The 26,413-nt window shown below is 62.2% G+C and overlaps 1 protein-coding gene across 1 annotated transcript; it reads right to left on the bottom strand.

The window, feature by feature from the left end:
* Positions 1 to 11,006: 11,006 nt before the first annotated feature.
* On the bottom strand, positions 11,007 to 18,579 carry LOC126232351 (trichohyalin-like). Its single transcript, XM_049942628.1, has 4 exons — positions 17,948 to 18,579; positions 14,518 to 17,843; positions 11,853 to 14,425; positions 11,007 to 11,744 (listed from the first exon to the last, which is right to left on the bottom strand). The coding sequence occupies exons 1-4, from the start codon at positions 18,577 to 18,579 to the stop codon at positions 11,007 to 11,009; spliced, it is 7,269 nt and encodes a 2,422-aa protein (XP_049798585.1).
* Positions 18,580 to 26,413: the final 7,834 nt, after the last annotated feature.

Raw genomic sequence — 26,413 nt, 5'->3', positions numbered from 1 at the left:
CCTGCGCAGCTGTTTCTGCGCAGCTGTTTCTGCGCAGCAGTTTCTGCGCAGCAGTTTCTGCACAGCTGTTCCTGCGCAGCTGTTCCTGCACAGCTGTTCCTGCGCAGCTGTTCCTGCGCAGCTGTTCCCGCGCAGCTGTTTCTGCGCAGCTGTTTCTGCGCAGCTGTTTCTGCGCAGCTGTTCCTGCGCAGCTGTTCCTGCACAGCTGCTCCTGCGCAGCTGTTCCTGCGCAGCTGTTCCTGCGCAGCTGTTTCTGCGCAGCTGTTTCTGCGCAGCTGTTCCTGCGCAGCTGTTTCTGCGCAGCTGTTCCTGCGCAGCTGTTCCTGCGCAGCTGCTCCTGCGCAACTGTTCCTGCGCAGCTGTACCTGCGCAGCTGTTCCTGCGCAGCTGTTCCTGCGCAGCTGTTCCTGCGCAGCTGTTCCTGCGCAGCTGTACCTGCGCAGCTGTTCCTGCGCAGCTGTTCCTGCGCAGCTGTTCCTGCGCAGCTGTTCCTGCGCAGCTGTTCCTGCGCAGCTGTTCCTGCGCAGCTGTTCCTGCGCAGCTGTTTCTGCGCAGCTGTTTCTGCGCAGCTGTTTCTGCGCAGCTGTTTCTGCGCAGCTGTTTCTGCGCAGCTGTTCCTGCGCAGCTGTTCCTGCGCAGCTGTTCCTGCGCAGCTGTTCCTGCGCAGCTGTTCCTGCGCAGCTGTTTCTGCGCAGCTGTTCCTGCGCAGCTGTTTCTGCGCAGCTGTTCCTGCGCAGCTGTTCCTGCGCAGCTGTTCCTGCGCAGCTGTTTCTGCGCAGCTGTTTCTGCGCAGCTGTTCCTGCGCAGCTGTTTCTGCGCAGCTGTTTCTGCGCAGCTGTTTCTGCGAAGCTGTTTCTGCGCAGCTGTTTCTGCGCAGCTGTTTCTGCGCAGCTGTTCCTGCGCAGCTGTTTCTGCGCAGCTGTTTCTGCGCAGCAGTTTCTGCGCAGCAGTTTCTGCGCAGCTGTTCCTGCGCAGCTGTTCCTGCGCAGCTGTTCCTGCGCAGCTGTTCCTGCGCAGCTGTTTCTGCGCAGCTGTTTCTGCGCAGCTGTTTCTGCGCAGCTGTTCCTGCGCAGCTGTTCCTGCGCAGCTGTTCCTGCGCAGCTGTTCCTGCGCAGCTGTTTCTGCGCAGCTGTTTCTGCGCAGCTGTTCCTGCGCAGCTGTTTCTGCGCAGCTGTTCCTGCGCAGCTGTTCCTGCGCAGCTGCTCCTGCGCAACTGTTCCTGCGCAGCTGTTCCTGCGCAGCTGTTCCTGCGCAGCTGTTCCTGCGCAGCTGTTTCTGCGCAGCAGTTTCTGCGCAGCAGTTTCTGCGCAGCAGTTTCTGCGCAGCAGTTTCTGCGCAGCTGTTCCTGCGCAGCTGTTCCTGCGCAGCTGTTTCTGCGCAGCAGTTTCTGCGCAGCAGTTTCTGCGCAGCAGTTTCTGCGCAGCTGTTCCTGCGCAGCTGTTCCTGCGCAGCTGTTCCTGCGCAGCTGTTCCTGCGCACCTGTTCCTGCGCAGCTGTTCCTGCGCACCTGTTCCTCCGCACCTGTTCCTGCGCACCTGTTCCTGCGCACCTGTTCCTGCGCAGCTGTTCCTGCGCAGCTGTTCCTGCGCAGCTGTTCCTGCGCAGCTGTTTCTGCGCAGCTGTTCCTGCGCAGCTGTTTCTGCGCAGCTGTTTCTGCGCAGCTGTTTCTGCGCAGCAGTTTCTGCGCAGCTGTTTCTGCGCAGCTGTTCCTGCGCAGCTGTTTCTGCGCAGCTGTTCCTGCGCAGCTGTTCCTGCGCAGCTGTTCCTGCGCAGCTGTTCCTGCGCAGCTGTTTCTGCGCAGCTGTTCCTGCGCAGCTGTTCCTGCGCAGCTGTTCCTGCGCAGCTGTTTCTGCGCAGCAGTTTCTGCGCAGCAGTTTCTGCGCAGCAGTTTCTGCGCAGCAGTTTCTGCGCAGCAGTTTCTGCGCAGCTGTTCCTGCGCAGCTGTTCCTGCGCAGCTGTTTCTGCGCAGCTGTTTCTGCGCAGCAGTTTCTGCGCAGCAGTTTCTGCGCAGCTGTTCCTGCGCAGCTGTTCCTGCGCAGCTGTTCCTGCGCAGCTGTTCCTGCGCACCTGTTCCTGCGCAGCTGTTCCTGCGCACCTGTTCCTCCGCACCTGTTCCTGCGCACCTGTTCCTGCGCACCTGTTCCTGCGCAGCTGTTCCTGCGCAGCTGTTCCTGCGCAGCTGTTCCTGCGCAGCTGTTTCTGCGCAGCTGTTCCTGCGCAGCTGTTTCTGCGCAGCTGTTTCTGCGCAGCTGTTTCTGCGCAGCTGTTTCTGCGCAGCTGTTTCTGCGCAGCTGTTCCTGCGCAGCTGTACCTGCGCAGCTGTTCCTGCGCAGCTGTTCCTGCGCAGCTGTTCCTGCGCAGCTGTTCCTGCGCAGCTGTTTCTGCGCAGCTGTTCCTGCGCAGCTGTTCCTGCGCAGCTGTACCTGCGCAGCTGTTCCTGCGCAGCTGTTCCTGCGCAGCTGTTCCTGCGCAGCTGTTCCTGCGCAGCTGTTCCTGCGCAGCTGTTCCTGCGCAGCTGTTCCTGCGCAGCTGTTCCTGCGCAGCTGTTCCTGCGCAGCTGTTCCTGCGCAGCTGTTCCTGCGCAGCTGTTTCTGCGCAGCTGTTTCTGCGCAGCTGTTTCTGCGCAGCTGTATCTGCGCAGCTGTATCTGCGCAGCTGTTTCTGCGCAGCTGTTTCTGCGCAGCTGCTTCTGCGCAGCTGCTTCTGCGCAGCTGCTTCTGCGCAGCTGCTTCTGCGCAGCTGCTTCTGCGCAGCTGCCTCTGCGCAGCTGCCTCTGCGCAGCTGCTTCTGCGCAGCTGCTTCTGCGCAGCTGCTTCTGCGCAGCTGCTTCTGCGCAGCTGCTTCTGCGCAGCTGCTTCTGCGCAGCTGCTTCTGCGCAGCTGCTTCTGCGCAGCTGCTTCTGCGCAGCTGCCTCTGCGCAGCTGCTTCTGCGCAGCTGCTTCTGCGCAGCTGCTTCTGCGCAGCTGCTTCTGCGCAGCTGTTTCTGCGCAGCTGTTTCTGCGCAGCCGTTTCTGCGCAGCCTTTTCTGCGCAGCCGTTTCTGCGCAGCCGTTTCTGCGCAGCCGTTTCTGCGCAGCCGTTTCTGCGCAGCCGTTTCTGCGCAGCCGTTTCTGCGCAGCCGTTTCTGCGCAGCCGTTCCAGCGCAGCCGTTTCTGCGAAGCTGTTTCTGCGCAGCTGTTTCTGCGCAGCTGTTTCTGCGCAGCTGTTCCTGCGCAGCTGTTCCTGCGCACCTGTTCCTGCGCACCTGTTTTTGCGCACCTGTTCCTGCGCAGCTGTTCCTGCGCAGCTGTTCCTGCGCAGCTGTTCCTGCGCAGCTGTTCCCGCGCAGCTGTTCCCGCGCACCTGTTCTCGCGCAGCTGTTCTCGCGCAGCCGTTTCCGCGCAGCCGTTTCCGCGCAGCCGTTTCCGCGCAGCCGTTTCCGCGCAGCCGCTTCCGCGCAGCCGCTTCTGCGCAGCCGTCTCCGCGCAGCTGTTTCTGATTTTCTGATGAGACTCACTGCAACAGCATGGGTGACGAACTCCGTACGCGCGCGTGGCCTAGAGATCCTACCACGCGCGTACGGGATTCAACTTTACATGTTCAACTGCCCAAAAAACATTGAACATGGAGGTACGCTCCTGTAACCGGAGGCTATAGAGTGTTTCTGCGCCGCTGTTTCTGCGCAGCTGTTTCTGCGCAGCTGTTTCTGCGCAGCTGTTTCTGCGCAGCTGTTTCTGCGCAGCTGTTTCTGCGCAGCTGTTTCTGCGCAGCTGTTTCTGCGCAGCTTTTTCTGCGCAGCTGTTTCTGCGCAGCTGTTTCTGCGCAGCTGTTTCTTCGCAGCTGTTTCTGCGCAGCTGTCTCTGCGCAGCTGTCTCTGCGCAGCTGTTTCTGCGCAGCTGTTTCTGCGCAGCTGTTTCTGCGCAGCTGTTTCTGCGCAGCTGTTTCTGCGCAGCTGTTTCTGCGCAGCTGTTTCTGCGCAGCTGTTTCTGCGTAGCTGTTCCTGCGCAGCTGTTTCTGCGAAGCTGTTTCTGCGCAGCTGTTTCTGCGCAGCTGTTTCTGCGCAGCTGTTTCTGCGCAGCTGTTCCTGCGCAGCTGTTCCTGCGCAGCTGTTTCTGCGCAGCTGTTTCTGCGCAGCTGTTTCTGCGCAGCTGTTTCTGCGCAGCTGTTCCTGCGCAGCTGTTTCTGCGCAGCTGTTTCTGCGCAGCTGTTCCTGCGCAGCTGTTCCTGCGCAGCTGTTTCTGCGCCGCTGTTTCTGCGCCGCTGTTTCTGCGCAGCTGTTTCTGCGCAGCTGTTTCTGCGCAGCTGTTTCTTCGCATCTGTTTCTGCGCAGCTATTTCTGCGCAGCTGTTTCTGCGCAGCTGTTTCTGCGCAGCTGTTTCTGCGCAGCTGTTTCTGCGCAGCTGTTTCTGCGCAGCTGTTTCTGCGCAGCTGTTTCTGCGCAGCTGTAACTGCGCAGATGTCTCTGCGCAGCTGTCTCTGCGCAGCTGTCTCTGCGCAGCTGTTTCTGCGGAGCTGTTTCTGCGCAGCTGTTTCTGCGCAGCTGTTTCTGCGCAGCTGTTACTGCGCAGCTGTTTCTGCGCAGCTGTTTCTGCGCAGCTGTTTCTGCGCAGCTGTTTCTGCGCAGCTGTTTCTGCGCAGCTGTTTCTGCGCAGCTGTTCCTGCGCACCTGTTCCTGCGCACCTGTTCCTGCGCACCTGTTCCTGCGCAGCTGTTCCTGCGCAGCTGTTCCTGCGCAGCTGTTCCTGCGCACCTGCTCCTGCGCACCTGTTCCTGCGCAGCTGTTCCTGCGCACCTGTTCCTCCGCACCTGTTCCTGCGCACCTGTTCCTGCGCACCTGTTCCTGCGCAGCTGTTCCTGCGCAGCTGTTCCTGCGCAGCTGTTCCTGCGCAGCTGTTCCTGCGCAGCTGCTCCTGCGCAGCTGTTCCTGCGCAGCTGTTTCTGCGCAGCTGTTTCTGCGCAGCTGTTTCTGCGAAGCTGTTTCTGCGCAGCTGTTTCTGCGCAGCTGTTTCTGCGCAGTTGTTTCTGCGCAGTTGTTTCTGCGCAGCTGTTCCTGCGCAGATGTTTCTGCGCAGCTGTTCCTGCGCAGCTGTTTCTGCGCAGCTGTTCCTGCGCAGCTGTTCCTGCGCAGCTGTTCCTGCGCAGCTGTTCCTGCGCAGCTGTTCCTGCGCAGCTGTTCCTGCGCAGCTGTTTCTGCGCAGCTGTTTCTGCGCAGCAGTTTCTGCGCAGCAGTTTCTGCGCAGCAGTTTCTGCGCAGCTGTTCCTGCGCAGCTGTTCCTGCGCAGCTGTTCCTGCGCAGCTGTTCCTGCGCAGCTGTTTCTGCGCAGCTGTTTCTGCGCAGCTGTTCCTGCGCAGCTGTTCCTGCGCAGCTGTTCCTGCGCAGCTGTTCCTGCGCAGCTGTTCCTGCGCAGCTGTTCCTGCGCAGCTGTTCCTGCGCAGCTGTTTCTGCGCAGCAGTTTCTGCGCAGCAGTTTCTGCGCAGCAGTTTCTGCGCAGCAGTTTCTGCGCAGCTGTTCCTGCGCAGCTGTTCCTGCGCAGCTGTTTCTGCGCAGCAGTTTCTGCGCAGCAGTTTCTGCGCAGCAGTTTCTGCGCAGCTGTTCCTGCGCAGCTGTTCCTGCGCAGCTGTTCCTGCGCAGCTGTTCCTGCGCACCTGTTCCTGCGCACCTGTTCCTCCGCACCTGTTCCTGCGCACCTGTTCCTGCGCACCTGTTCCTGCGCACCTGTTCCTGCGCAGCTGTTCCTGCGCAGCTGTTCCTGCGCAGCTGTTTCTGCGCAGCTGTTCCTGCGCAGCTGTTTCTGCGCAGCTGTTTCTGCGCAGCTGTTTCTGCGCAGCTGTTTCTGCGCAGCTGTTTCTGCGCAGCTGTTTCTGCGCAGCTGTTTCTGCGCAGCTGTTTCTGCGCAGCTGTTCCTGCACAGCTGTTTCTGCGCAGCTGTTCCTGCGCAGCTGTTCCTGCGCAGCTGTTTCTGCGCAGCTGTTTCTGCGCAGCTGTTCCTGCGCAGCTGTTCCTGCGCAGCTGTTCCTGCGCAGCTGTTCCTGCGCAGCTGTTTCTGCGAAGCTGTTTCTGCGCAGCTGTTTCTGCGCAGCTGTTTCTGCGCAGCTGTTCCTGCGCAGCTGTTTCTGCGCAGTTGTTTCTGCGCAGTTGTTTCTGCGCAGCTGTTCCTGCGCAGCTGTTTCTGCGCAGCTGTTCCTGCGCAGCTGTTTCTGCGCAGCTGTTTCTGCGCAGCTGTTTCTGCGCAGCTGTTCCTGCGCAGCTGTTCCTGCGCAGCTGTTCCTGCGCAGCTGTTCCTGCGCAGCTGTTTCTGCGCAGCTGTTTCTGCGCAGCAGTTTCTGCGCAGCAGTTTCTGCGCAGCTGTTCCTGCGCAGCTGTTCCTGCGCAGCTGTTCCTGCGCAGCTGTTCCTGCGCAGCTGTTTCTGCGCAGCTGTTTCTGCGCAGCTGTTTCTGCGCAGCTGTTCCTGCGCAGCTGTTCCTGCGCAGCTGTTCCTGCGCAGCTGTTCCAGCGCAGCTGTTTCTGCGCAGCTGTTCCTGCGCAGCTGTTTCTGCGCAGCTGTTCCTGCGCAGCTGTTCCTGCGCAGCTGTTCCTGCGCAGCTGTTTCTGCGCAGCTGTTTCTGCGCAGCTGTTTCTGCGCAGCTGTTCCTGCGCAGCTGTTCCTGCGCAGCTGTTCCTGCGCAGCTGTTCCAGCGCAGCTGTTTCTGCGCAGCTGTTCCTGCGCAGCTGTTTCTGCGCAGCTGTTCCTGCGCAGCTGTTCCTGCGCAGCTGTTCCTGCGCAGCTGTTCCTGCGCAGCTGTTCCTGCGCAGCTGTTCCTGCGTAGCTGTTCCTGCGCAGCTGTTCCTGCGCAGCTGTTCCTGCGCAGCTGTTTCTGCGCAGCTGTTTCTGCGCAGCTGCTTCTGCGCAGCTGCTTCTGCGCAGCTGCTTCTGCGCAGCTGCTTCTGCGCAGCTGCTTCTGCGCAGCTGCTTCTGCGCAGCTGCTTCTGCGCAGCTGCTTCTGCGCAGCCGTTTCTGCGCAGCCGTTTCTGCGCAGCCGTTTCTGCGCTGCCGTTTCTGCGCAGCCGTTTCTGCGCAGCCGTTTCTGCGCAGCCGTTCCTGCGCAGCTGTTCCTGCGCAGCTGTTTCTGCGCAGCTGTTCCTGCGCAGCTGTTTCTGCGCAGCTGTTTCTGCGCAGCTGTTCCTGCGCAGCTGTTTCTGCGCAGCTGTTCCTGCGCAGCTGTTCCTGCGCAGCTGTTCCTGCGCAGCTGTTCCTGCGCAGCTGTTCCTGCGCAGCTGTTCCTGCGCAGCTGTTTCTGCGCAGCAGTTTCTGCGCAGCAGTTTCTGCGCAGCAGTTTCTGCGCAGCAGTTTCTGCGCAGCTGTTCCTGCGCAGCTGTTCCTGCGCAGCTGTTTCTGCGCAGCAGTTTCTGCGCAGCAGTTTCTGCGCAGCAGTTTCTGCGCAGCTGTTCCTGCGCAGCTGTTCCTGCGCAGCTGTTCCTGCGCAGCTGTTCCTGCGCACCTGTTCCTGCGCAGCTGTTCCTGCGCACCTGTTCCTCCGCACCTGTTCCTGCGCACCTGTTCCTGCGCACCTGTTCCTGCGCAGCTGTTCCTGCGCAGCTGTTCCTGCGCAGCTGTTCCTGCGCAGCTGTTTCTGCGCAGCTGTTCCTGCGCAGCTGTTTCTGCGCAGCTGTTTCTGCGCAGCTGTTTCTGCGCAGCTGTTTCTGCGCAGCTGTTTCTGCGCAGCTGTTTCTGCGCAGCTGTTTCTGCGCAGCTGTTTCTGCGCAGCTGTTCCTGCGCAGCTGTTTCTGCGCAGCTGTTCCTGCGCAGCTGTTCCTGCGCAGCTGTTTCTGCGCAGCTGTTTCTGCGCAGCTGTTCCTGCGCAGCTGTTCCTGCGCAGCTGTTTCTGCGCAGCTGTTTCTGCGAAGCTGTTTCTGCGCAGCTGTTTCTGCGCAGCTGTTTCTGCGCAGCTGTTCCTGCGCAGCTGTTTCTGCGCAGTTGTTTCTGCGCAGTTGTTTCTGCGCAGCTGTTTCTGCGCAGCTGTTTCTGCGCAGCTGTTCCTGCGCAGCTGTTTCTGCGCAGCTGTTCCTGCGCAGCTGTTTCTGCGCAGCTGTTCCTGCGCAGCTGTTCCTGCGCAGCTGTTCCTGCGCAGCTGTTCCTGCGCAGCTGTTTCTGCGCAGCTGTTTCTGCGCAGCAGTTTCTGCGCAGCAGTTTCTGCGCAGCTGTTCCTGCGCAGCTGTTCCTGCGCAGCTGTTCCTGCGCAGCTGTTCCTGCGCAGCTGTTTCTGCGCAGCTGTTTCTGCGCAGCTGTTCCTGCGCAGCTGTTCCTGCGCAGCTGTTCCTGCGCAGCTGTTCCTGCGCAGCTGTTCCTGCGCAGCTGTTCCAGCGCAGCTGTTTCTGCGCAGCTGTTCCTGCGCAGCTGTTCCTGCGCAGCTGTTCCTGCGCAGCTGTTCCTGCGCAGCTGTTCCTGCGCAGCTGTTCCTGCGCAGCTGTTCCTGCGCAGCTGTTCCTGCGCAGCTGTTCCTGCGCAGCTGTTCCTGCGCAGCTGTTCCTGCGCAGCTGTTCCTGCGCAGCTGTTCCTGCGCAGCTGTTTCTGCGCAGCTGTTTCTGCGCAGCTGCTTCTGCGCAGCTGCTTCTGCGCAGCTGCTTCTGCGCAGCTGCTTCCGCGCAGCTGCTTCCGCGCAGCTGCTTCCGCGCAGCTGCTTCTGCGCAGCTGCTTCTGCGCAGCTGCTTCTGCGCAGCTGCTTCTGCGCAGCTGCTTCTGCGCAGCCGTTTCTGCGCAGCCGTTTCTGCGCAGCCGTTTCTGCGCTGCCGTTTCTGCGCAGCCGTTTCTGCGCAGCCGTTTCTGCGCAGCCGTTCCTGCGCAGCCGTTCCTGCGCAGCTGTTTCTGCGCAGCTGTTCCTGCGCAGCTGTTTCTGCGCAGCTGTTTCTGCGCAGCTGTTTCTGCGCAGCTGTTTCTGCGCAGCTGTTTCTGCACAGCTGTTTCTGCGCAGCTGTTTCTGCGCAGCTGTTTCTGCGCAGCTGTTCCTGCGCAGCTGTTTCTGCGCAGCTGTTCCTGCGCAGCTGTTCCTGCGCAGCTGTTTCTGCGCAGCTGTTTCTGCGCAGCTGTTTCTGCGCAGCTGTTCCTGCGCAGCTGTTTCTGCGCAGTTGTTTCTCCGCAGCTGTTTCTGCGCAGCTGTTTCTGCGAAGCTGTTTCTGCGCAGCTGTTTCTGCGCAGCTGTTTCTGCGCAGCTGTTCCTGCGCAGCTGTTTCTGCGCAGTTGTTTCTGCGCAGCTGTTCCTGCGCAGCTGTTCCTGCGCAGCTGTTCCTGCGCAGCTGTTCCTGCGCAGCTGTTCCTGCGCAGCTGTTTCTGCGCAGCAGTTTCTGCGCAGCAGTTTCTGCGCAGCAGTTTCTGCGCAGCAGTTTCTGCGCAGCTGTTCCTGCGCAGCTGTTCCTGCGCAGCTGTTCCTGCGCAGCTGTTCCTGCGCAGCTGTTCCTGCGCAGCTGTTTCTGCGCAGCTGTTCCTGCGCAGCTGTTCCTGCGCAGCTGTTCCTGCGCAGCTGTTCCTGCGCAGCTGTTTCTGCGCAGCTGTTCCTGCGCAGCTGTTCCTGCGCAGCTGTTCCTGCGCAGCTGTTCCTGCGCAGCTGTTCCTGCGCAGCTGTTCCTGCGCAGCTGTTCCTGCGCAGCTGTTCCTGCGCAGCTGTTCCTGCGCAGCTGTTTCTGCGCAGCTGTTTCTGCGCAGCTGCTTCTGCGCAGCTGCTTCTGCGCAGCTGCTTCTGCGCAGCTGCTTCTGCGCAGCTGCTTCTGCGCAGCTGCTTCTGCGCAGCTGCTTCTGCGCAGCCGCTTCTGCGCAGCCGCTTCTGCGCAGCCGTTTCTGCGCAGCCGTTTCTGCGCAGCCGTTTCTGCGCAGCCGTTTCTGCGCAGCCGTTTCTGCGCAGCCGTTTCTGCGCAGCCGCTTCTGCGCAGCCGCTTCTGCGCAGCCGCTTCTGCGCAGCCGCTTCTGCGCAGCCGCTTCTGCGCAGCCGCTTCTGCGCAGCCGCTTCCGCGCAGCCGCTTCCGCGCAGCCGCTTCCGCGCAGCCGCTTCCGCGCAGCCGCTTCCGCGCAGCCGCTTCCGCGCAGCCGTTTCCGCGCAGCCGTTTCCGCGCAGCCGTTTCCGCGCAGCCGCTTCCGCGCAGCCGCTTCCGCGCAGCCGCTTCCGCGCAGCCGCTTCTGCGCAGCCGCTTCTGCGCAGCCGCTTCTGCGCAGCCGCTTCTGCGCAGCCGCTTCTGCGCAGTTGTTTCTGCGCAGCTGTTTCTGCGCAGCTGTTTCTGCGCAGCTGCATCTGCGCAGCCGCTTCTGCGCAGCCGCTTCTGCGCAGCCGCTTCTGCGCAGCCGCTTCTGCGCAGCCGTTTCTGCGCAGCCGTTTCTGCGCAGCCGTTTCTGCACAGCTGCATCTGCGCAGCTGTTTCTGCGCAGCCGCTTCTGCGCAGCCGCTTCTGCGCAGCCGCTTCTGCGCAGCCGCTTCTGCGCAGCCGCTTCTGCGCAGCCGCTGCTGCGCAGCCGTTTCTGCGCAGCCGTTTCTGCGCAGCCGTTTCTGCGCAGCCGTTTCTGCGCAGCCGCTTCTGCGCAGCCGCTTCTGCGCAGCCGCTTCTGCGCAGGCGCTTCTGCGCAGCCGCTTCTGCGCAGCCGCTTCTGCGCAGCCGCTTCTGCGCAGCCGCTTCTGCGCAGCCGCTTCTGCGCAGCCGCTTCTGCGCAGCCGCTTCTGCGCAGCCGCTTCTGCGCTGCCGCTTCTGCGCAGCCGCTTGTGCGCAGCCGCTTGTGCGCAGCCGCTTGTGCGCAGCCGCTTGTGCGCAGCCGCTTCTGCGCAGCCGTTTCTGCGCAGCCGCTTCTGCGCAGCCGCTTCTGCGCAGCCGCTTCTGCGCAGCCGCTTCTGCGCAGCCGCTTCTGCGCAGCCGCTTCTGCGCAGCCGCTTCTGCGCAGCTGTTCCTGCGCAGCCGCTTCTGCGCAGCTGTTTCTGATTTTCTGATGAGACTGCACTGCAACAGCATGGGTGACGAACTCCGTACGCGCGCGTGGTCTAGAGATCCTACCACGCGCGTACGGGATTCAACTTTACATGTTCAACTGCCCAAAAAACATTGAACATGGAGGTACGCTCCTGTAACCGGAGGCTATAGAGTGTTTCTGCGCCGCTGTTTCTGCGCCGCTGTTTCTGCGCAGCTGTTCCTGCGCAGCTGTTCCTGCGCAGCTGTTCCTGCGCAGCTGTTCCTGCGCAGCTGTTCCTGCGCAGCTGTTCCTGCGCAGCTGTTCCTGTGCAGCTGTTCCTGCGCGGCTGTTCCTGCGCGGCTGTTCCTGCGCGGCTGTTTCTGCGCGGCTGATTCTGCGCGGCTGTTTCTGCGAGGCTGTTTCTGCGCGGCTGTTTCTGCGCAGCTGTTTCTGCGCAGCTGTTTCTGCGCAGCTGTTCCTGCGCAGCTGTTCCTGCGCAGCTGTTCCTGCGCAGCTGTTCCTGCGCAGCTGTTCCTGCGCACCTGTTCCTGCGCAGCTGTTCCTGCGCAGCTGTTCCTGCGCACCTGTTCCTGCGAACCTGTTCCTGCGCACCTGTACCTGCGCACCTGTTCCTGCGCACCTGTTCCTGCGCACCTGTTCCTGCGCAGCTGTTCCTGCGCAGCTGTTCCCGCGCACCTGTTCCCGCGCACCTGTTCCCGCGCACCTGTTCCCGCGCAGCCGTTCCCGCGCAGCCGTTCCCGCGCAGCCGTTTCCGCGCAGCCATTTCCGCGCAGCCGTTTCCGCGCAGCCGTTTCCGCGCAGCCGCTTCCGCGCAGCCGCTTCTGCGCAGCCGTCTCCGCGCAGCTGTTTCTGATTTTCTGATGAGACTTCACTGCAACAGCATGGGTGACGAACTCCGTACGCGCGCGTGGTCTAGAGATCCTACCACGCGCGTACGGGATTCAACTTTACATGTTCAACTGCCCAAAAAACATTGAACATGGAGGTACGCTCCTGTAACCGGAGGCTATAGAGTGTTTCTGCGCCGCTGTTTCTGCGCAGCTGTTTCTGCGCAGCTGTTTCTGCGCAGCTGTTTCTGCGCAGCTGTTTCTGCGCAGCTGTTTCTGCGCAGCTGTTTCTGCGCAGCTGTTTCTGCGCAGCTGTCTCTGCGCAGCTGTCTCTGCGCAGCTGTCTCTGCGCAGCTGTCTCTGCGCAGCTGTTTCTGCGCAGCTGTTTCTGCGCAGCTGTTTCTGCGCAGCTGTTTCTGCGCAGCTGTTTCTGCGCAGCTGTTTCTGCGCAGCTGTTTCTGCGCGGCTGTTTCTGCGCAGCTGTTTCTGCGCAGCTGTTACTGCGCAGCTGTTCCTGCGCACCTGTTCCTGCGCACCTGTTCCTGCGCAGCTGTCCCTGCGCAGCTGTTCCTGCGCAGCTGTTCCTGCGCACCTGTTCCTGCGCAGCTGTTCCTGCGCACCTGTTCCTGCGCACCTGTTCCTGCGCACCTGTTCCTGCGCAGCTGTTCGTGCGCACCTGTTCCTGCGCAGCTGTTCCTGCGCAGCTGTTCCTGCGCACCTGTTCCTGCGCACCTGTTCCTGCGCAGCTGTTCCTGCGCAGCTGTTCCTGCGCAGCTGTTCCTGCGCAGCTGTTCCTGCGCAGCTGTTCCTGCGCAGCTGCTCCTGCACAGCTGTTCCTGCGCAGCAGCTCCTGCGCAGCTCTTTCTGCGCAGCTGTTCCTGCGCAGCTGTTTCTGCGCAGCTGTTTCTGCGCAGCTGTTTCTGCGCAGCTGTTTCTGCGCAGCTGCTTCTGCGCAGCTGTTTCTGCGCAGCTGTTCCTGCGCAGCTGTTTCTGCGAAGCTGTTTCTGCGCAGCTGTTTCTGCGCAGCTGTTTCTGCGCAGCCGTTTCTGCGCAGCCGTTCCTGCGCAGCTGTTTCTGCGCAGCTGTTTCTGCGCAGCTGTTCCTGCGCAGCTGTTTCTGCGCAGCTGTTTCTGCGCAGCTGTTTCTGCGCAGCTGTTCCTGCGCAGCTGTTTCTGCGCAGCTGTTTCTGCGCAGCTGTTTCTGCGCAGCTGTTTCTGCGAAGCTGTTTCTGCGCAGCTGTTTCTGCGCAGCTGTTTCTGCGCAGCTGTTTCTGCGCAGCTGTTCCTGCGCAGCTGTTTCTGCGCAGCTGTTTCTGCGCAGCTGTTTCTGCGCAGCTGTTCCTGCGCAGCTGTTTCTGCGCAGCTGTTTCTGCGCAGCTGTTTCTGCGCAGCTGTTTCTGCGCAGCTGTTCCTGCGCAGCTGTTCCTGCGCAGCTGTTCCTGCGCAGCTGTTTCTGCGCAGCTGTTTCTGCGCAGCTGATCCTGCGCAGCTGTTCCTGCGCAGCTGTTCCTGCGCAGCTGTTTCTGCGCAGCTGTTCCTGCGCGGCTGTTCCTGCGCGGCTGTTCCTGCGCGGCTGTTCCTGCGCGGCTGTTCCTGCGCGGCTGTTCCTGCGCGGCTGTTGCTGCGCGGCTGTTGCTGCGCGGCTGTTTCTGCGCGGCTGTTTCTGCGAGGCTGTTTCTGCGCGGCTGTTTCTGCGCAGCTGTTTCTGCGCAGCTGTTCCTGCGCAGCTGTTCCTGCGCAGCTGTTCCTGCGCAGCTGTTCCTGCGCAGCTGTTCCTGCGCACCTGTTCCTGCGCAGCTGTTCCTGCGCAGCTGTTCCTGCGCAGCTGTTCCTGCGCAGCTGTTCCTGCGCAGCTGTTCCTGCGCAGCTGTTCCTGCGCAGCTGTTCCTGCGCAGCTGTTCCTGCGCAGCTGTTCCTGCGCAGCTGTTCCTGCGCAGCTGTTCCTGCGCAGCTGTTTCTGCGCAGCTGTTTCTGCGCAGCTGCTTCTGCGCAGCTGCTTCTGCGCAGCTGCTTCTGCGCAGCTGCTTCTGCGCAGCTGCTTCTAGCAGCTGCTTCTGCGCAGCTGCTTCTGCGCAGCTGCTTCTGCGCAGCTGCTTCTGCGCAGCCGTTTCTGCGCAGCCGTTTCTGCGCAGCCGTTTCTGCGCTGCCGTTTCTGCGCAGCCGTTTCTGCGCAGCCGTTTCTGCGCAGCCGTTCCTGCGCAGCCGTTCCTGCGCAGCTGTTTCTGCGCAGCTGTTCCTGCGCAGCTGTTTCTGCGCAGCTGTTTCTGCGCAGCTGTTCCTGCGCAGCTGTTCCTGCGCAGCTGTTCCTGCGCAGCTGTTCCTGCGCAGCTGTTCCTGCGCAGCTGTTCCTGCGCAGCTGTTCCTGCGCAGCTGTTTCTGCGCAGCAGTTTCTGCGCAGCAGTTTCTGCGCAGCAGTTTCTGCGCAGCTGTTCCTGCGCAGCTGTTCCTGCGCAGCTGTTCCTGCGCAGCTGTTCCTGCGCAGCTGTTTCTGCGCAGCTGTTGCTGCGCAGCTGTTCCTGCGCAGCTGTTCCTGCGCAGCTGTTCCTGCGCAGCTGTTCCTGCGCAGCTGTTTCTGCGCAGCAGTTTCTGCGCAGCAGTTTCTGCGCAGCAGTTTCTGCGCAGCAGTTTCTGCGCAGCAGTTTCTGCGCAGCTGTTCCTGCGCAGCTGTTCCTGCGCAGCTGTTTCTGCGCAGCAGTTTCTGCGCAGCAGTTTCTGCGCAGCAGTTTCTGCGCAGCTGTTCCTGCGCAGCTGTTCCTGCGCAGCTGTTCCTGCGCAGCTGTTCCTGCGCACCTGTTCCTGCGCAGCTGTTCCTGCGCACCTGTTCCTCCGCACCTGTTCCTGCGCACCTGTTCCTGCGCACCTGTTCCTGCGCAGCTGTTCCTGCGCAGCTGTTCCTGCGCAGCTGTTCCTGCGCAGCTGTTTCTGCGCAGCTGTTCCTGCGCAGCTGTTTCTGCGCAGCTGTTTCTGCGCAGCTGTTTCTGCGCAGCTGTTTCTGCGCAGCTGTTTCTGCGCAGCTGTTTCTGCGCAGCTGTTTCTGCGCAGCTGTTTCTGCGCAGCTGTTCCTGCGCAGCTGTTTCTGCGCAGCTGTTCCTGCGCAGCTGTTCCTGCGCAGCTGTTTCTGCGCAGCTGTTTCTGCGCAGCTGTTCCTGCGCAGCTGTTCCTGCGCAGCTGTTTCTGCGCAGCTATTTCTGCGAAGCTGTTTCTGCGCAGCTGTTTCTGCGCAGCTGTTTCTGCGCAGCTGTTCCTGCGCAGCTGTTTCTGCGCAGTTGTTTCTGCGCAGTTGTTTCTGCGCAGCTGTTCCTGCGCAGCTGTTTCTGCGCAGCTGTTCCTGCGCAGCTGTTTCTGCGCAGCTGTTCCTGCGCAGCTGTTTCTGCGCAGCTGTTCCTGCGCAGCTGTTCCTGCGCAGCTGTTCCTGCGCAGCTGTTCCTGCGCAGCTGTTTCTGCGCAGCTGTTTCTGCGCAGCAGTTTCTGCGCAGCTGTTCCTGCGCAGCTGTTCCTGCGCAGCTGTTCCTGCGCAGCTGTTCCTGCGCAGCTGTTCCTGCGCAGCTGTTCCTGCGCAGCTGTTCCTGCGCAGCTGTTCCTGCGCAGCTGTTCCTGCGCAGCTGTTCCTGCGCAGCTGTTCCTGCGCAGCTGTTCCTGCGCAGCTGTTCCTGCGCAGCTGTTTCTGCGCAGCTGTTTCTGCGCAGCTGTTTCTGCGCAGCTGCTTCTGCGCAGCTGCTTCTGCGCAGCTGCTTCCGCGCAGCTGCTTCCGCGCAGCTGCTTCCGCGCAGCTGCTTCTGCGCAGCTGCTTCTGCGCAGCTGCTTCTGCGCAGCTGCTTCTGCGCAGCTGCTTCTGCGCAGCTGCTTCTGCGCAGCCGTTTCTGCGCAGCCGTTTCTGCGCAGCCGTTTCTGCGCTGCCGTTTCTGCGCAGCCGTTTCTGCGCAGCCGTTTCTGCGCAGCCGTTCCTGCGCAGCTGTTCCTGCGCAGCTGTTTCTGCGCAGCTGTTCCTGCGCAGCTGTTTCTGCGCAGCTGTTTCTGCGCAGCTGTTTCTGCGCAGCTGTTTCTGCGCAGCTGTTTCTGCGCAGCTGTTTCTGCGCAGCTGTTTCTGCGCAGCTGTTTCTGCGCAGCTGTTCCTGCGCAGCTGTTTCTGCGCAGCTGTTCCTGCGCAGCTGTTCCTGCGCAGCTGTTTCTGCGCAGCTGTTTCTGCGCAGCTGTTTCTGCGCAGCTGTTCCTGCGCAGCTGTTTCTGCGCAGTTGTTTCTGCGCAGCTGTTTCTGCGCAGCTGTTTCTGCGAAGCTGTTTCTGCGCAGCTGTTTCTGCGCAGCTGTTTCTGCGCAGCTGTTCCTGCGCAGCTGTTTCTGCGCAGTTGTTTCTGCGCAGCTGTTCCTGCGCAGCTGTTCCTGCGCAGCTGTTCCTGCGCAGCTGTTCCTGCGCAGCTGTTTCTGCGCAGCAGTTTCTGCGCAGCAGTTTCTGCGCAGCAGTTTCTGCGCAGCTGTTCCTGCGCAGCTGTTCCTGCGCAGCTGTTCCTGCGCAGCTGTTTCTGCGCAGCTGTTTCTGCGCAGCTGTTCCTGCGCAGCTGTTCCTGCGCAGCTGTTCCTGCGCAGCTGTTCCAGCGCAGCTGTTTCTGCGCAGCTGTTCCTGCGCAGCTGTTCCTGCGCAGCTGTTCCTGCGCAGCTGTTCCTGCGCAGCTGTTCCTGCGCAGCTGTTCCTGCGCAGCTGTTCCTGCGCAGCTGTTCCTGCGCAGCTGTTCCTGCGCAGCTGTTTCTGCGCAGCTGTTTCTGCGCAGCTGTTTCTGCGCAGCTGCTTCTGTGCAGCTGCTTCTGCGCAGCTGCTTCTGCGCAGCTGCTTCTGCGCAGCTGCTTCTGCGCAGCTGCTTCTGCGCAGCTGCTTCTGCGCAGCCGCTTCTGCGCAGCCGTTTCTGCGCAGCCGTTTCTGCGCAGCCGTTTCTGCGCAGCCGTTTCTGCGCAGCCGTTTCTGCGCAGCCGTTTCTGCGCAGCCGTTTCTGCGCAGCCGCTTCTGCGCAGCCGCTTCTGCGCAGCCGCTTCTGCGCAGCCGCTTCTGCGCAGCCGCTTCTGCGCAGCCGCTTCCGCGCAGCCGCTTCCGCGCAGCCGCTTCCGCGCAGCCGCTTCCGCGCAGCCGCTTCCGCGCAGCCGTTTCCGCGCAGCCGTTTCCGCGCAGCCGTTTCCGCGCAGCCGCTTCCGCGCAGCCGCTTCCGCGCAGCCGCTTCCGCGCAGCCGCTTCTGCGCAGCCGCTTCTGCGCAGCCGCTTCTGCGCAGCCGCTTCTGCGCAGCCGCTTCTGCGCAGTTGTTTCTGCGCAGCTGTTTCTGCGCAGCTGTTTCTGCGCAGCTGTTTCTGCGCAGCTGCATCTGCGCAGCCGCTTCTGCGCAGCCGCTTCTGCGCAGCCGCTTCTGCGCAGCCGCTTCTGCGCAGCCGCTTCTGCGCAGCTGTTTCTGCGCAGCTGTTTCTGCGCAGCTGTTTCTGCGCAGCTGTTTCTGCGCAGCTGCATCTGCGCAGCTGTTTCTGCGCAGCCGCTTCTGCGCAGCCGCTTCTGCGCAGCCGCTTCTGCGCAGCCGCTTCTGCGCAGCCGCTTCTGCGCAGCCGCTGCTGCGCAGCCGTTTCTGCGCAGCCGTTTCTGCGCAGCCGTTTCTGCGCAGCCGTTTCTGCGCAGCCGTTTCTGCGCAGCCGCTTCTGCGCAGCCGCTTCTGCGCAGCCGCTTCTGCGCAGGCGCTTCTGCGCAGCCGCTTCTGCGCAGCCGCTTCTGCGCAGCCGCTTCTGCGCAGCCGCTTCTGCGCAGCCGCTTCTGCGCAGCCGCTTCTGCGCAGCCGCTTCTGCGCAGCCGCTTCTGCGCAGCCGCTTCTGCGCAGCCGCTTGTGCGCAGCCGCTTGTGCGCAGCCGCTTGTGCGCAGCCGCTTCTGCGCAGCCGCTTCTGCGCAGCCGCTTCTGCGCAGCCGTTTCTGCGCAGCCGCTTCTGCGCAGCCGCTTCTGCGCAGCCGCTTCTGCGCAGCCGCTTCTGCGCAGCCGCTTCTGCGCAGCTGTTCCTGCGCAGCCGCTTCTGCGCAGCTGTTTCTGATTTTCTGATGAGACTGCACTGCAACAGCATGGGTGACGAACTCCGTACGCGCGCGTGGTCTAGAGATCCTACCACGCGCGTACGGGATTCAACTTTACATGTTCAACTGCCCAAAAAACATTGAACATGGAGGTACGCTCCTGTAACCGGAGGCTATAGAGTGTTTCTGCGCCGCTGTTTCTGCGCCGCTGTTTCTGCGCAGCTGTTCCTGCGCAGCTGTTCCTGCGCAGCTGTTCCTGCGCAGCTGTTCCTGCGCAGCTGTTCCTGCGCAGCTGTTCCTGTGCAGCTGTTCCTGCGCGGCTGTTCCTGCGCGGCTGTTCCTGCGCGGCTGTTTCTGCGCGGCTGATTCTGCGCGGCTGTTTCTGCGAGGCTGTTTCTGCGAGGCTGTTTCTGCGCGGCTGTTTCTGCGCAGCTGTTTCTGCGCAGCTGTTTCTGCGCAGCTGTTCCTGCGCAGCTGTTCCTGCGCAGCTGTTCCTGCGCAGCTGTTCCTGCGCACCTGTTCCTGCGCAGCTGTTCCTGCGCAGCTGTTCCTGCGCACCTGTTCCTGCGAACCTGTTCCTGCGCACCTGTACCTGCGCACCTGTTCCTGCGCACCTGTTCCTGCGCACCTGTTCCTGCGCAGCTGTTCCTGCGCAGCTGTTCCCGCGCACCTGTTCCCGCGCACCTGTTCCCGCGCACCTGTTCCCGCGCAGCCGTTCCCGCGCAGCCGTTCCCGCGCAGCCGTTTCCGCGCAGCCGTTTCCGCGCAGCCGTTTCCGCGCAGCCGCTTCCGCGCAGCCGCTTCTGCGCAGCCGTCTCCGCGCATCTGTTTCTGATTTTCTGATGAGACTTCACTGCAACAGCATGGGTGACGAACTCCGTACGCGCGCGTGGTCTAGAGATCCTACCACGCGCGTACGGGATTCAACTTTACATGTTCAACTGCCCAAAAAACATTGAACATGGAGGTACGCTCCTGTAACCGGAGGCTATAGAGTGTTTCTGCGCCGCTGTTTCTGCGCAGCTGTTTCTGCGCAGCTGTTTCTGCGCAGCTGTTTCTGCGCAGCTGTTTCTGCGCAGCTGTTTCTGCGCAGCTGTTTCTGCGCAGCTGTTTCTGCGCAGCTGTTTCTGCGCAGCTGTCTCTGCGCAGCTGTCTCTGCGCAGCTGTCTCTGCGCAGCTGTCTCTGCGCAGCTGTTTCTGCGCAGCTGTTTCTGCGCAGCTGTTTCTGCGCAGCTGTTTCTGCGCAGCTGTTTCTGCGCAGCTGTTTCTGCGCAGCTGTTTCTGCGCGGCTGTTTCTGCGCAGCTGTTTCTGCGCAGCTGTTACTGCGCAGCTGTTCCTGCGCACCTGTTCCTGCGCACCTGTTCCTGCGCAGCTGTCCCTGCGCAGCTGTTCCTGCGCAGCTGTTCCTGCGCACCTGTTCCTGCGCAGCTGTTCCTGCGCACCTGTTCCTGCGCACCTGTTCCTGCGCACCTGTTCCTGCGCAGCTGTTCGTGCGCACCTGTTCCTGCGCAGCTGTTCCTGCGCAGCTGTTCCTGCGCACCTGTTCCTGCGCACCTGTTCCTGCGCAGCTGTTCCTGCGCAGCTGTTCCTGCGCAGCTGTTCCTGCGCAGCTGTTCCTGCGCAGCTGTTCCTGCGCAGCTGTTCCTGCGCAGCTGCTCCTGCACAGCTGTTCCTGCGCAGCAGCTCCTGCGCAGCTGTTTCTGCGCAGCTGTTCCTGCGCAGCTGTTTCTGCGCAGCTGTTTCTGCGCAGCTGTTTCTGCGCAGCTGTTTCTGCGCAGCTGTTTCTGCGCAGCTGCTTCTGCGCAGCTGTTTCTGCGCAGCTGTTCCTGCGCAGCTGTTTCTGCGAAGCTGTTTCTGCGCAGCTGTTTCTGCGCAGCTGTTTCTGCGCAGCCGTTTCTGCGCAGCTGTTCCTGCGCAGCTGTTTCTGCGCAGCTGTTTCTGCGCAGCTGTTCCTGCGCAGCTGTTTCTGCGCAGCTGTTTCTGCGCAGCTGTTTCTGCGCAGCTGTTCCTGCGCAGCTGTTTCTGCGCAGCTGTTTCTGCGCAGCTGTTTCTGCGCAGCTGTTTCTGCGAAGCTGTTTCTGCGCAGCTGTTTCTGCGCAGCTGTTTCTGCGCAGCTGTTTCTGCGCAGCTGTTCCTGCGCAGCTGTTTCTGCGCAGCTGTTTCTGCGCAGCTGTTTCTGCGCAGCTGTTCCTGCGCAGCTGTTTCTGCGCAGCTGTTTCTGCGCAGCTGTTTCTGCGCAGCTGTTTCTGCGCAGCTGTTCCTGCGCAGCTGTTCCTGCGCAGCTGTTTCTGCGCAGCTGTTTCTGCGCAGCTGATCCTGCGCAGCTGTTCCTGCGCAGCTGTTCCTGCGCAGCTGTTTCTGCGCAGCTGTTTCTGCGCAGCTGTTCCTGCGCAGCTGTTCCTGCGCAGCTGTTCCTGCGCGGCTGTTCCTGCGCGGCTGTTCCTGCGCGGCTGTTCCTGCGCGGCTGTTGCTGCGCGGCTGTTGCTGCGCGGCTGTTTCTGCGCGGCTGTTTCTGCGAGGCTGTTTCTGCGCGGCTGTTTCTGCGCAGCTGTTTCTGCGCTGCTGTTTCTGCGCAGCTGTTTCTGCGCAGCTGTTCCTGCGCAGCTGTTCCTGCGCAGCTGTTCCTGCGCAGCTGTTCCTGCGCAGCTGTTCCTGCGCACCTGTTCCTGCGCAGCTGTTCCTGCGCAGCTGTTCCTGCGCAGCTGTTCCTGCGCAGCTGTTCCTGCGCAGCTGTTCCTGCGCAGCTGTTCCTGCGCACCTGTTCCTGCGCACCTATTCCTGCGCACCTGTTTTTGCGCACCTGTTTTTGCGCACCTGCTCCTGCGCACCTGTTCCTGCGCAGCTGTTCCTGCGCAGCTGTTCCTGCGCAGCTGTTCCTGCGCAGCTGTTCCTGCGCAGCTGTTCCTGCGCACCTGTTCCCCCGCACCTGTTCCCGCGCGGCCGTTTCCGCGCAGCCGTTTCCGCGCAGCCGTTTCCGCGCAGCCGTTTCCGCGCAGCCGTTTCCGCGCAGCCGCTTCCGGGCAGCCGCTTCCGCGCAGCCGCTTCCGCGCAGCCGCTTCTGCGCAGCCGTCTCCGCGCAGCTGTTTCTGATTTTCTGATGAGACTTCACTGCAACAGCATGGGTGACGAACTCCGTACGCGCGCGTGGTCTAGAGATCAAACCACGCGCGTACGGGATTCAACTTTACATGTTCAACTGCCCAAAAATCATTGAACATGGAGGTACGCTCCTGTAACCGGAGGCTATAGAGTGTTTCTGCGCCGCTGTTTCTGCGCCGCTGTTTCTGCGCAGCTGTTTCTGCGCAGCTGTTTCTGCGCATCTGTTTCTGCGCAGCTGTTTCTGCGCAGATGTTTCTGCGCAGCTGTTTCTGCGCAGCTGTTTCTGCGCAGCTGTTTCTGCGCAGCTGTTTCTGCGCAGCTGTTTCTGTGCAGCTGTTTCTGCGCAGCTGTTTCTGCGCATCTGTTTCTGCGCAGCTGTTTCTGCGCAGCTGTTTCTGCGCAGCTGTTTCTGCGCAGCTGTTTCTGCGCAGCTGTTTCTGCGCAGCTGTTTCTGCGCAGCTGTATCTGCGCAGCTGTTTCTGCGCAGCTGTCTCTGTGCAGCTGTCTCTGCGCAGCTGTCTCTGCGCAGCTGTTTCTGCGCAGCTGTTTCTGCGCAGCTGTTTCTGCGCAGCTGTTTCTGCGCAGCTGTTTCTGCGCAGCTGTTTCTGCGCAGCTGTTTCTGCGCAGCTGTTCCTGCGCAGCTGTTTCTGCGCAGCTGTTTCTGCGCAGCTGTTTCTGCGCAGCTGTTCCTGCGCACCTGTTCCTGCGCACCTGTTCCTGCGCAGCTGTTCCGGCGCAGCTGTTCCTGCGCAGCTGTTCCTGCGCACCTGCTCCTGCGCACCTGTTCCTGCGCAGCTGTTCCTGCGCACCTGTTCCTCCGCACCTGTTCCTGCGCAGCTGTTCCTGCGCACCTGTTCCTGCGCAGCTGTTCCTGCGCAGCTGTTCCTACGCAGCTGTTCCTGCGCAGCTGTTCCTGCGCAGCTGCTCCTGCGCAGCTGTTTCTGCGCAGCTGTTCCTGCGCAGCTGTTTCTGCGCAGCTGTTTCTGCGCAGCTGTTTCTGCGCAGCTGTTTCTGCGCAGCTGTTTCTGCGCAGCTGTTTCTGCGCAGCTGTTCCTGCGCAGCTGTTTCTGCGCAGCTGTTTCTGCGCAGCTGTTCCTGCGCAGCTGTTTCTGCGCAGCTGTTTCTGCGCAGCTTTTTCTGCGCAGCTGTTCCTGCGCAGCTGTTTCTGCGCAGCTGTTTCTGCGCAGCTGTTCCTGCGCAGCTGTTTCTGCGAAGCTGTTTCTGTGCAGCTGTTTCTGCGCAGCTGTTTCTGCGCAGCTGTTTCTGCGCAGCTGTTCCTGCGCAGCTGTTTCTGCGCAGCTGTTCCTGCGCAGCTGTTCCTGCACAGCTGTTCCTGCGCAGCTGTTCCTGCGCAGCTGTTTCTGCGCAGCTGTTTCTGCGCAGCTGTTCCTGCGCAGCTGTTTCTGCGCAGCTGTTTCTGCGCAGCTGTTCCTGCGCAGCTGTTCCTGCGCAGCTGTTCCTGCGCTGCTGTTCCTGCGCAGCTGTTTCTGCGCAGCTGTTCCTGCGCAGCTGTTTCTGCGCAGCTGTTCCTGCGCAGCTGTTTCTGCGCAGCTGTTCCTGCGCAGCTGTTCCTGCGCAGCTGTTCCTGCGCAGCTGTTCCTGCGCAGCTGTACCTGCGCAGCTGTTCCTGCGCAGCTGTTCCTGCGCAGCTGTTCCTGCGCAGCTGTTCCTGCGCAGCTGTTTCTGCGCAGCTGTTCCTGCGCAGCTGTACCTGCGCAGCTGTTCCTGCGCAGCTGTTCCTGCGCAGCTGTTCCTGCGCAGCTGTTCCTGCGCAGCTGTTCCTGCGCAGCTGTTCCTGCGCAGCTGTTCCTGCGCAGCTGTTCCTGCGCAGCTGTTTCTGCGCAGCTGTTTCTGCGCAGCTGTTTCTGCGCAGCTGTTTCTGCGCAGCTGTTTCTGCGCAGCTGTATCTGCGCAGCTGTATCCGCGCAGCTGTTTCTGCGCAGCTGTTTCTGCGCAGCTGCTTCTGCGCAGCTGCTTCTGCGCAGCTGCTTCTGCGCAGCTGCTTCTGCGCAGCTGCTTCTGCGCAGCTGCTTCTGCGCAGCTGCTTCTGCGCAGCTGCTTCTGCGCAGCTGCTTCTGCGCAGCTGTTTCTGCGCAGCTGCTTCTGCGCAGCCGTTTCTGCGCAGCTGTTTCTGCGCAGCCGTTTCTGCGCAGCCTTTTCTGCGCAGCCGTTTCTGCGCAGCCGTTTCTGCGCAGCCGTTTCTGCGCAGCCGTTTCTGCGCAGCCGTTTCTGCGCAGCCGTTTCTGCGCAGCCGTTTCTGCGCAGCCGTTTCTGCGCAGCTGTTCCAGCGCAGCTGTTTCTGCGAAGCTGTTTCTGCGCAGCTGTTTCTGCGCAGCTGTTTCTGCGCAGCTGTTTCTGCGCAGCTGTTCCTGCGCAGCTGTTCCTGCGCAGCTGTTTCTGCGCAGCTGTTCCTGCGCAGCTGTTCCTGCGCAGCTGTTCCTGCGCAGCTGTTCCTGCGCAGCTGTTCCTGCGCACCTGTTCCTGCGCACCTGTTTTTGCGCACCTGTTCCTGCGCAGCTGTTCCTGCGCAGCTGTTCCTGCGCAGCTGTTCCTGCGCAGCTGTTCCCGCGCAGCTGTTCCCGCGCACCTGTTCTCGCGCAGCCGTTTCCGCGCAGCCGTTTCCGCGCAGCCGCTTCCGGGCAGCCGCTTCTGCGCAGCCGCTTCTGCGCAGCCGCTTCTGCGCAGCCGCTTCTGCGCAGCCGCTTATGCGCAGCCGCTTATGCGCAGCTGTTCCTGCGCAGCTGTTCCTGCGCAGCCGTTTCTGCGCAGCCGCTTCTGCGCAGCTGTTTCTGATTTTCTGATGAGACTTCACTGCAACAGCATGGGTGACGAACTCCGTACGCGCGCGTGGTCTAGAGATCCTACCACGTGCGTACGGGATTCAACTTTACATGTTCAACTGCCCAAAAAACATTGAACATGGAGGTACGCTCCTGTAACCGGAGGCTATAGAGTGTTTCTGCGCCGCTGTATCTGCGCCGCTGTTTCTGCGCCGCTGTTTCTGCGCAGCTGTTTCTGCAGCTGTTTCTGCGCAGCTGTTTCTGCGCAGCTGTTTCTGCGCAGCTGTTGCTGCGCAGCTGTTCCTGCGCAGCTGTTCCTGCGCAGCTGTTCCTGCGCAGCTGTTTCTGCGCAGCTGTTCCTGCGCAGCTGTTCCTGCGCAGCTGTTCCTGCGCAGCTGTTCCTGCGCAGCTGTTTCTGCGCAGCTGTTTCTGCGCAGCTGTTTCTGCGCAGCTGTTCCTGCGCAGCTGTTCCTGCGCAGCTGTTTCTGCGCAGCTGTTTCTGCGCAGCTGTTCCTGCGCAGCTGTTTCTGCGCAGCTGTTTCTGCACAGCTGTTTCTGCGCAGCTGTTTCTGCGCAGCTGTTTCTGCGCAGCTGTATCTGCGCAGCTGTTTCTGCGCAGCTGTATCTGCGCAGCTGTATCTGCGCAGCTGTATCTGCGCAGCTGTATCTGCGCAGCTGTTTCTGCGCAGCTGTTTCTGCGCAGCTGTTTCTGCGCCCTGTTTCTGCGCAGCTGTTTCTGCGCAGCTGTTTCTGCGCAGCTGTTTCTGCGCAGCTGCTTCTGCGCAGCTGCTTCTGCGCAGCTGTTTCTGCGCAGCTGTTTCTGCGCAGCTGTTTCTGCGCAGCTGTTTCTGCGCAGCTGTTTCTGCGCAGCTGTTTCTGCGCAGCCGTTTCTGCGCAGCCGTTTCTGCGCAGCCGTTTCTGCGCAGCCGTTTCTGCGCAGCCGTTTCTGCGCAGCCGTTTCTGCGCAGCCGTTTCTGCGCAGCCGTTTCTGCGCAGCCGTTTCTGCGCAGCCGTTTCTGCGCAGCCGTTTCTGCGCAGCCGTTTCTGCGCAGCCGTTTCTGCGCAGCCGTTTCTGCGCAGCCGTTTCTGCGCATACGTTTCTGCGCAGCCGTTTCTGGGCAGCCGTTTCTGCGCAGCCGTTTCTGGGCAGCCGTTTCTGCGCAGCCGTTTCTGCGCAGCCGTTTCTGCGCAGCCGCTTCTGCGCAGCCGCTTCTGCGCAGCCGCTTCTGCGCAGCCGCTTCTGCGCAGCCGCTTCTGCGCAGCCGTTTCCGCGCAGCCGCTTCCGCGCAGCCGCTTCCGCGCAGCCGCTTCCGCGCAGCCGCTTCCGCGCAGCCGCTTCCGCGCAGCCGCTTCTGCGCAGCCGCTTCTGCGCAGCTGTTTCTGCGCAGCTGTTTCTGCGCAGCTGTTTCTGCGCAGCTGCATCTGCGCAGCTGTTTCTGCGCAGCTGCTTCTGCGCAGCTGCTGCTGCGCAGCCGTTTCTGCGCAGCCGTTTCTGCGCAGCCGTTTCTGCGCAGCCGCTTCTGCGCAGCCGCTTCTGCGCAGCCGCTTCTGCGCAGCCGCTTCTGCGCAGCCGCTTCTGCGCAGCCGCTTCTGCGCAGCCGCTTCTGCGCAGCCGCTTCTGCGCAGCCGCTTCTGCGCAGCCGCTTCTGCGCAGCCGCTTCTGCGCAGTCGCTTCTGCGCAGCCGCTTCTGCGCAGCCGCTTCTGCGCAGCCGCTTGTGCGCAGCCGCTTCTGCGCAGCCGCTTCTGCGCAGCCGCTTCTGCGCAGCCGCTTCTGCGCAGCCGTTTCTGCGCAGCCGTATCTGCGCAGCCGTTTCTGCGCAGCCGTTTCTGCGCAGCCGTTTCTGCGCAGCCGTTACTGCGCAGCCGTTTCTGCGCAGCCGTTTCTGCGCAGCCGCTTCTGCGCAGCCGCTTCTGCGCAGCCGCTTCTGCGCAGCCGCTTCTGCGCAGCCGCTTCTGCGCAGCCGCTTCTGCGCAGCCGCTTCTGCGCAGCCGCTTCTGCGCAGCCGCTTCTGCGCAGCCGTTTCTGCGCAGCCGTTTCTGCGCAGCCGCTTCTGCGCAGCCGTTTCTGCGCAGCCGTTTCTGCGCAGCCGTTTCTGCGCAGCCGTTTCTGCGCAGCCGTTTCTGCGCAGCCGTTTCTGCGCAGCCGTTTCTGCGCATACGTTTCTGCGCAGCCGTTTCTGCGCAGCCGTTTCTGCGCAGCCGTTACTGCGCAGCCGTTTCTGCGCAGCCGTTTCTGCGCAGCCGTTTCTGCGCAGCCGTTTCTGCGCAGCCGTATCTGCGCAGCCGTTTCTGCGCAGCCGCTTCTGCGCAGCCGCTTCTGCGCAGCCGCTTCTGCGCAGCCGCTTCTGCGCAGCCGTTTCTGCGCAGCCGTTTCTGCGCAGCCGTTTCTGCGCAGCCGTTTCTGCGCAGCCGTATCAGCGCAGCCGTTTCTGCGCAGCCGTTTCTGCGCAGCCGTTTCTGCGCAGCCGTTTCTGCGCAGCCGTTTCTGCGCAGCTGCTTCTGCGCAGCTGCTTCTGCGCAGCTGCTTCTGCGCAGCTGCTTCTGCGCAGCTGCTTCTGCGCAGCTGATTCTGCGCAGCTGATTCTGCGCAGCCGCTTCTGCGCAGCCGCTTCTGCGCAGCCGTTTCTGCGCAGTCGTTTCTGCGCAGCCGTTTCTGCGCAGCCGTTTCTGCGCAGCCGTTTCTGCGCAGCCGTTTCTGCGCAGCCGTTTCTGCGCAGCCGTTTCTGCGCAGCCGTTCCTGCGCAGCCGTTCCTGCGCAGCCGTTTCTGCGCAGCCGCT

Source organism: Schistocerca nitens, unplaced genomic scaffold (assembly GCF_023898315.1).
Source record: "Schistocerca nitens isolate TAMUIC-IGC-003100 unplaced genomic scaffold, iqSchNite1.1 HiC_scaffold_468, whole genome shotgun sequence".
NCBI classification, from domain to species: Eukaryota; Metazoa; Arthropoda; class Insecta; order Orthoptera; family Acrididae; genus Schistocerca; species Schistocerca nitens.
Note: the sequence above shows the minus strand (reverse complement) of the source record. Positions and strands in the feature narration are given on the sequence as shown.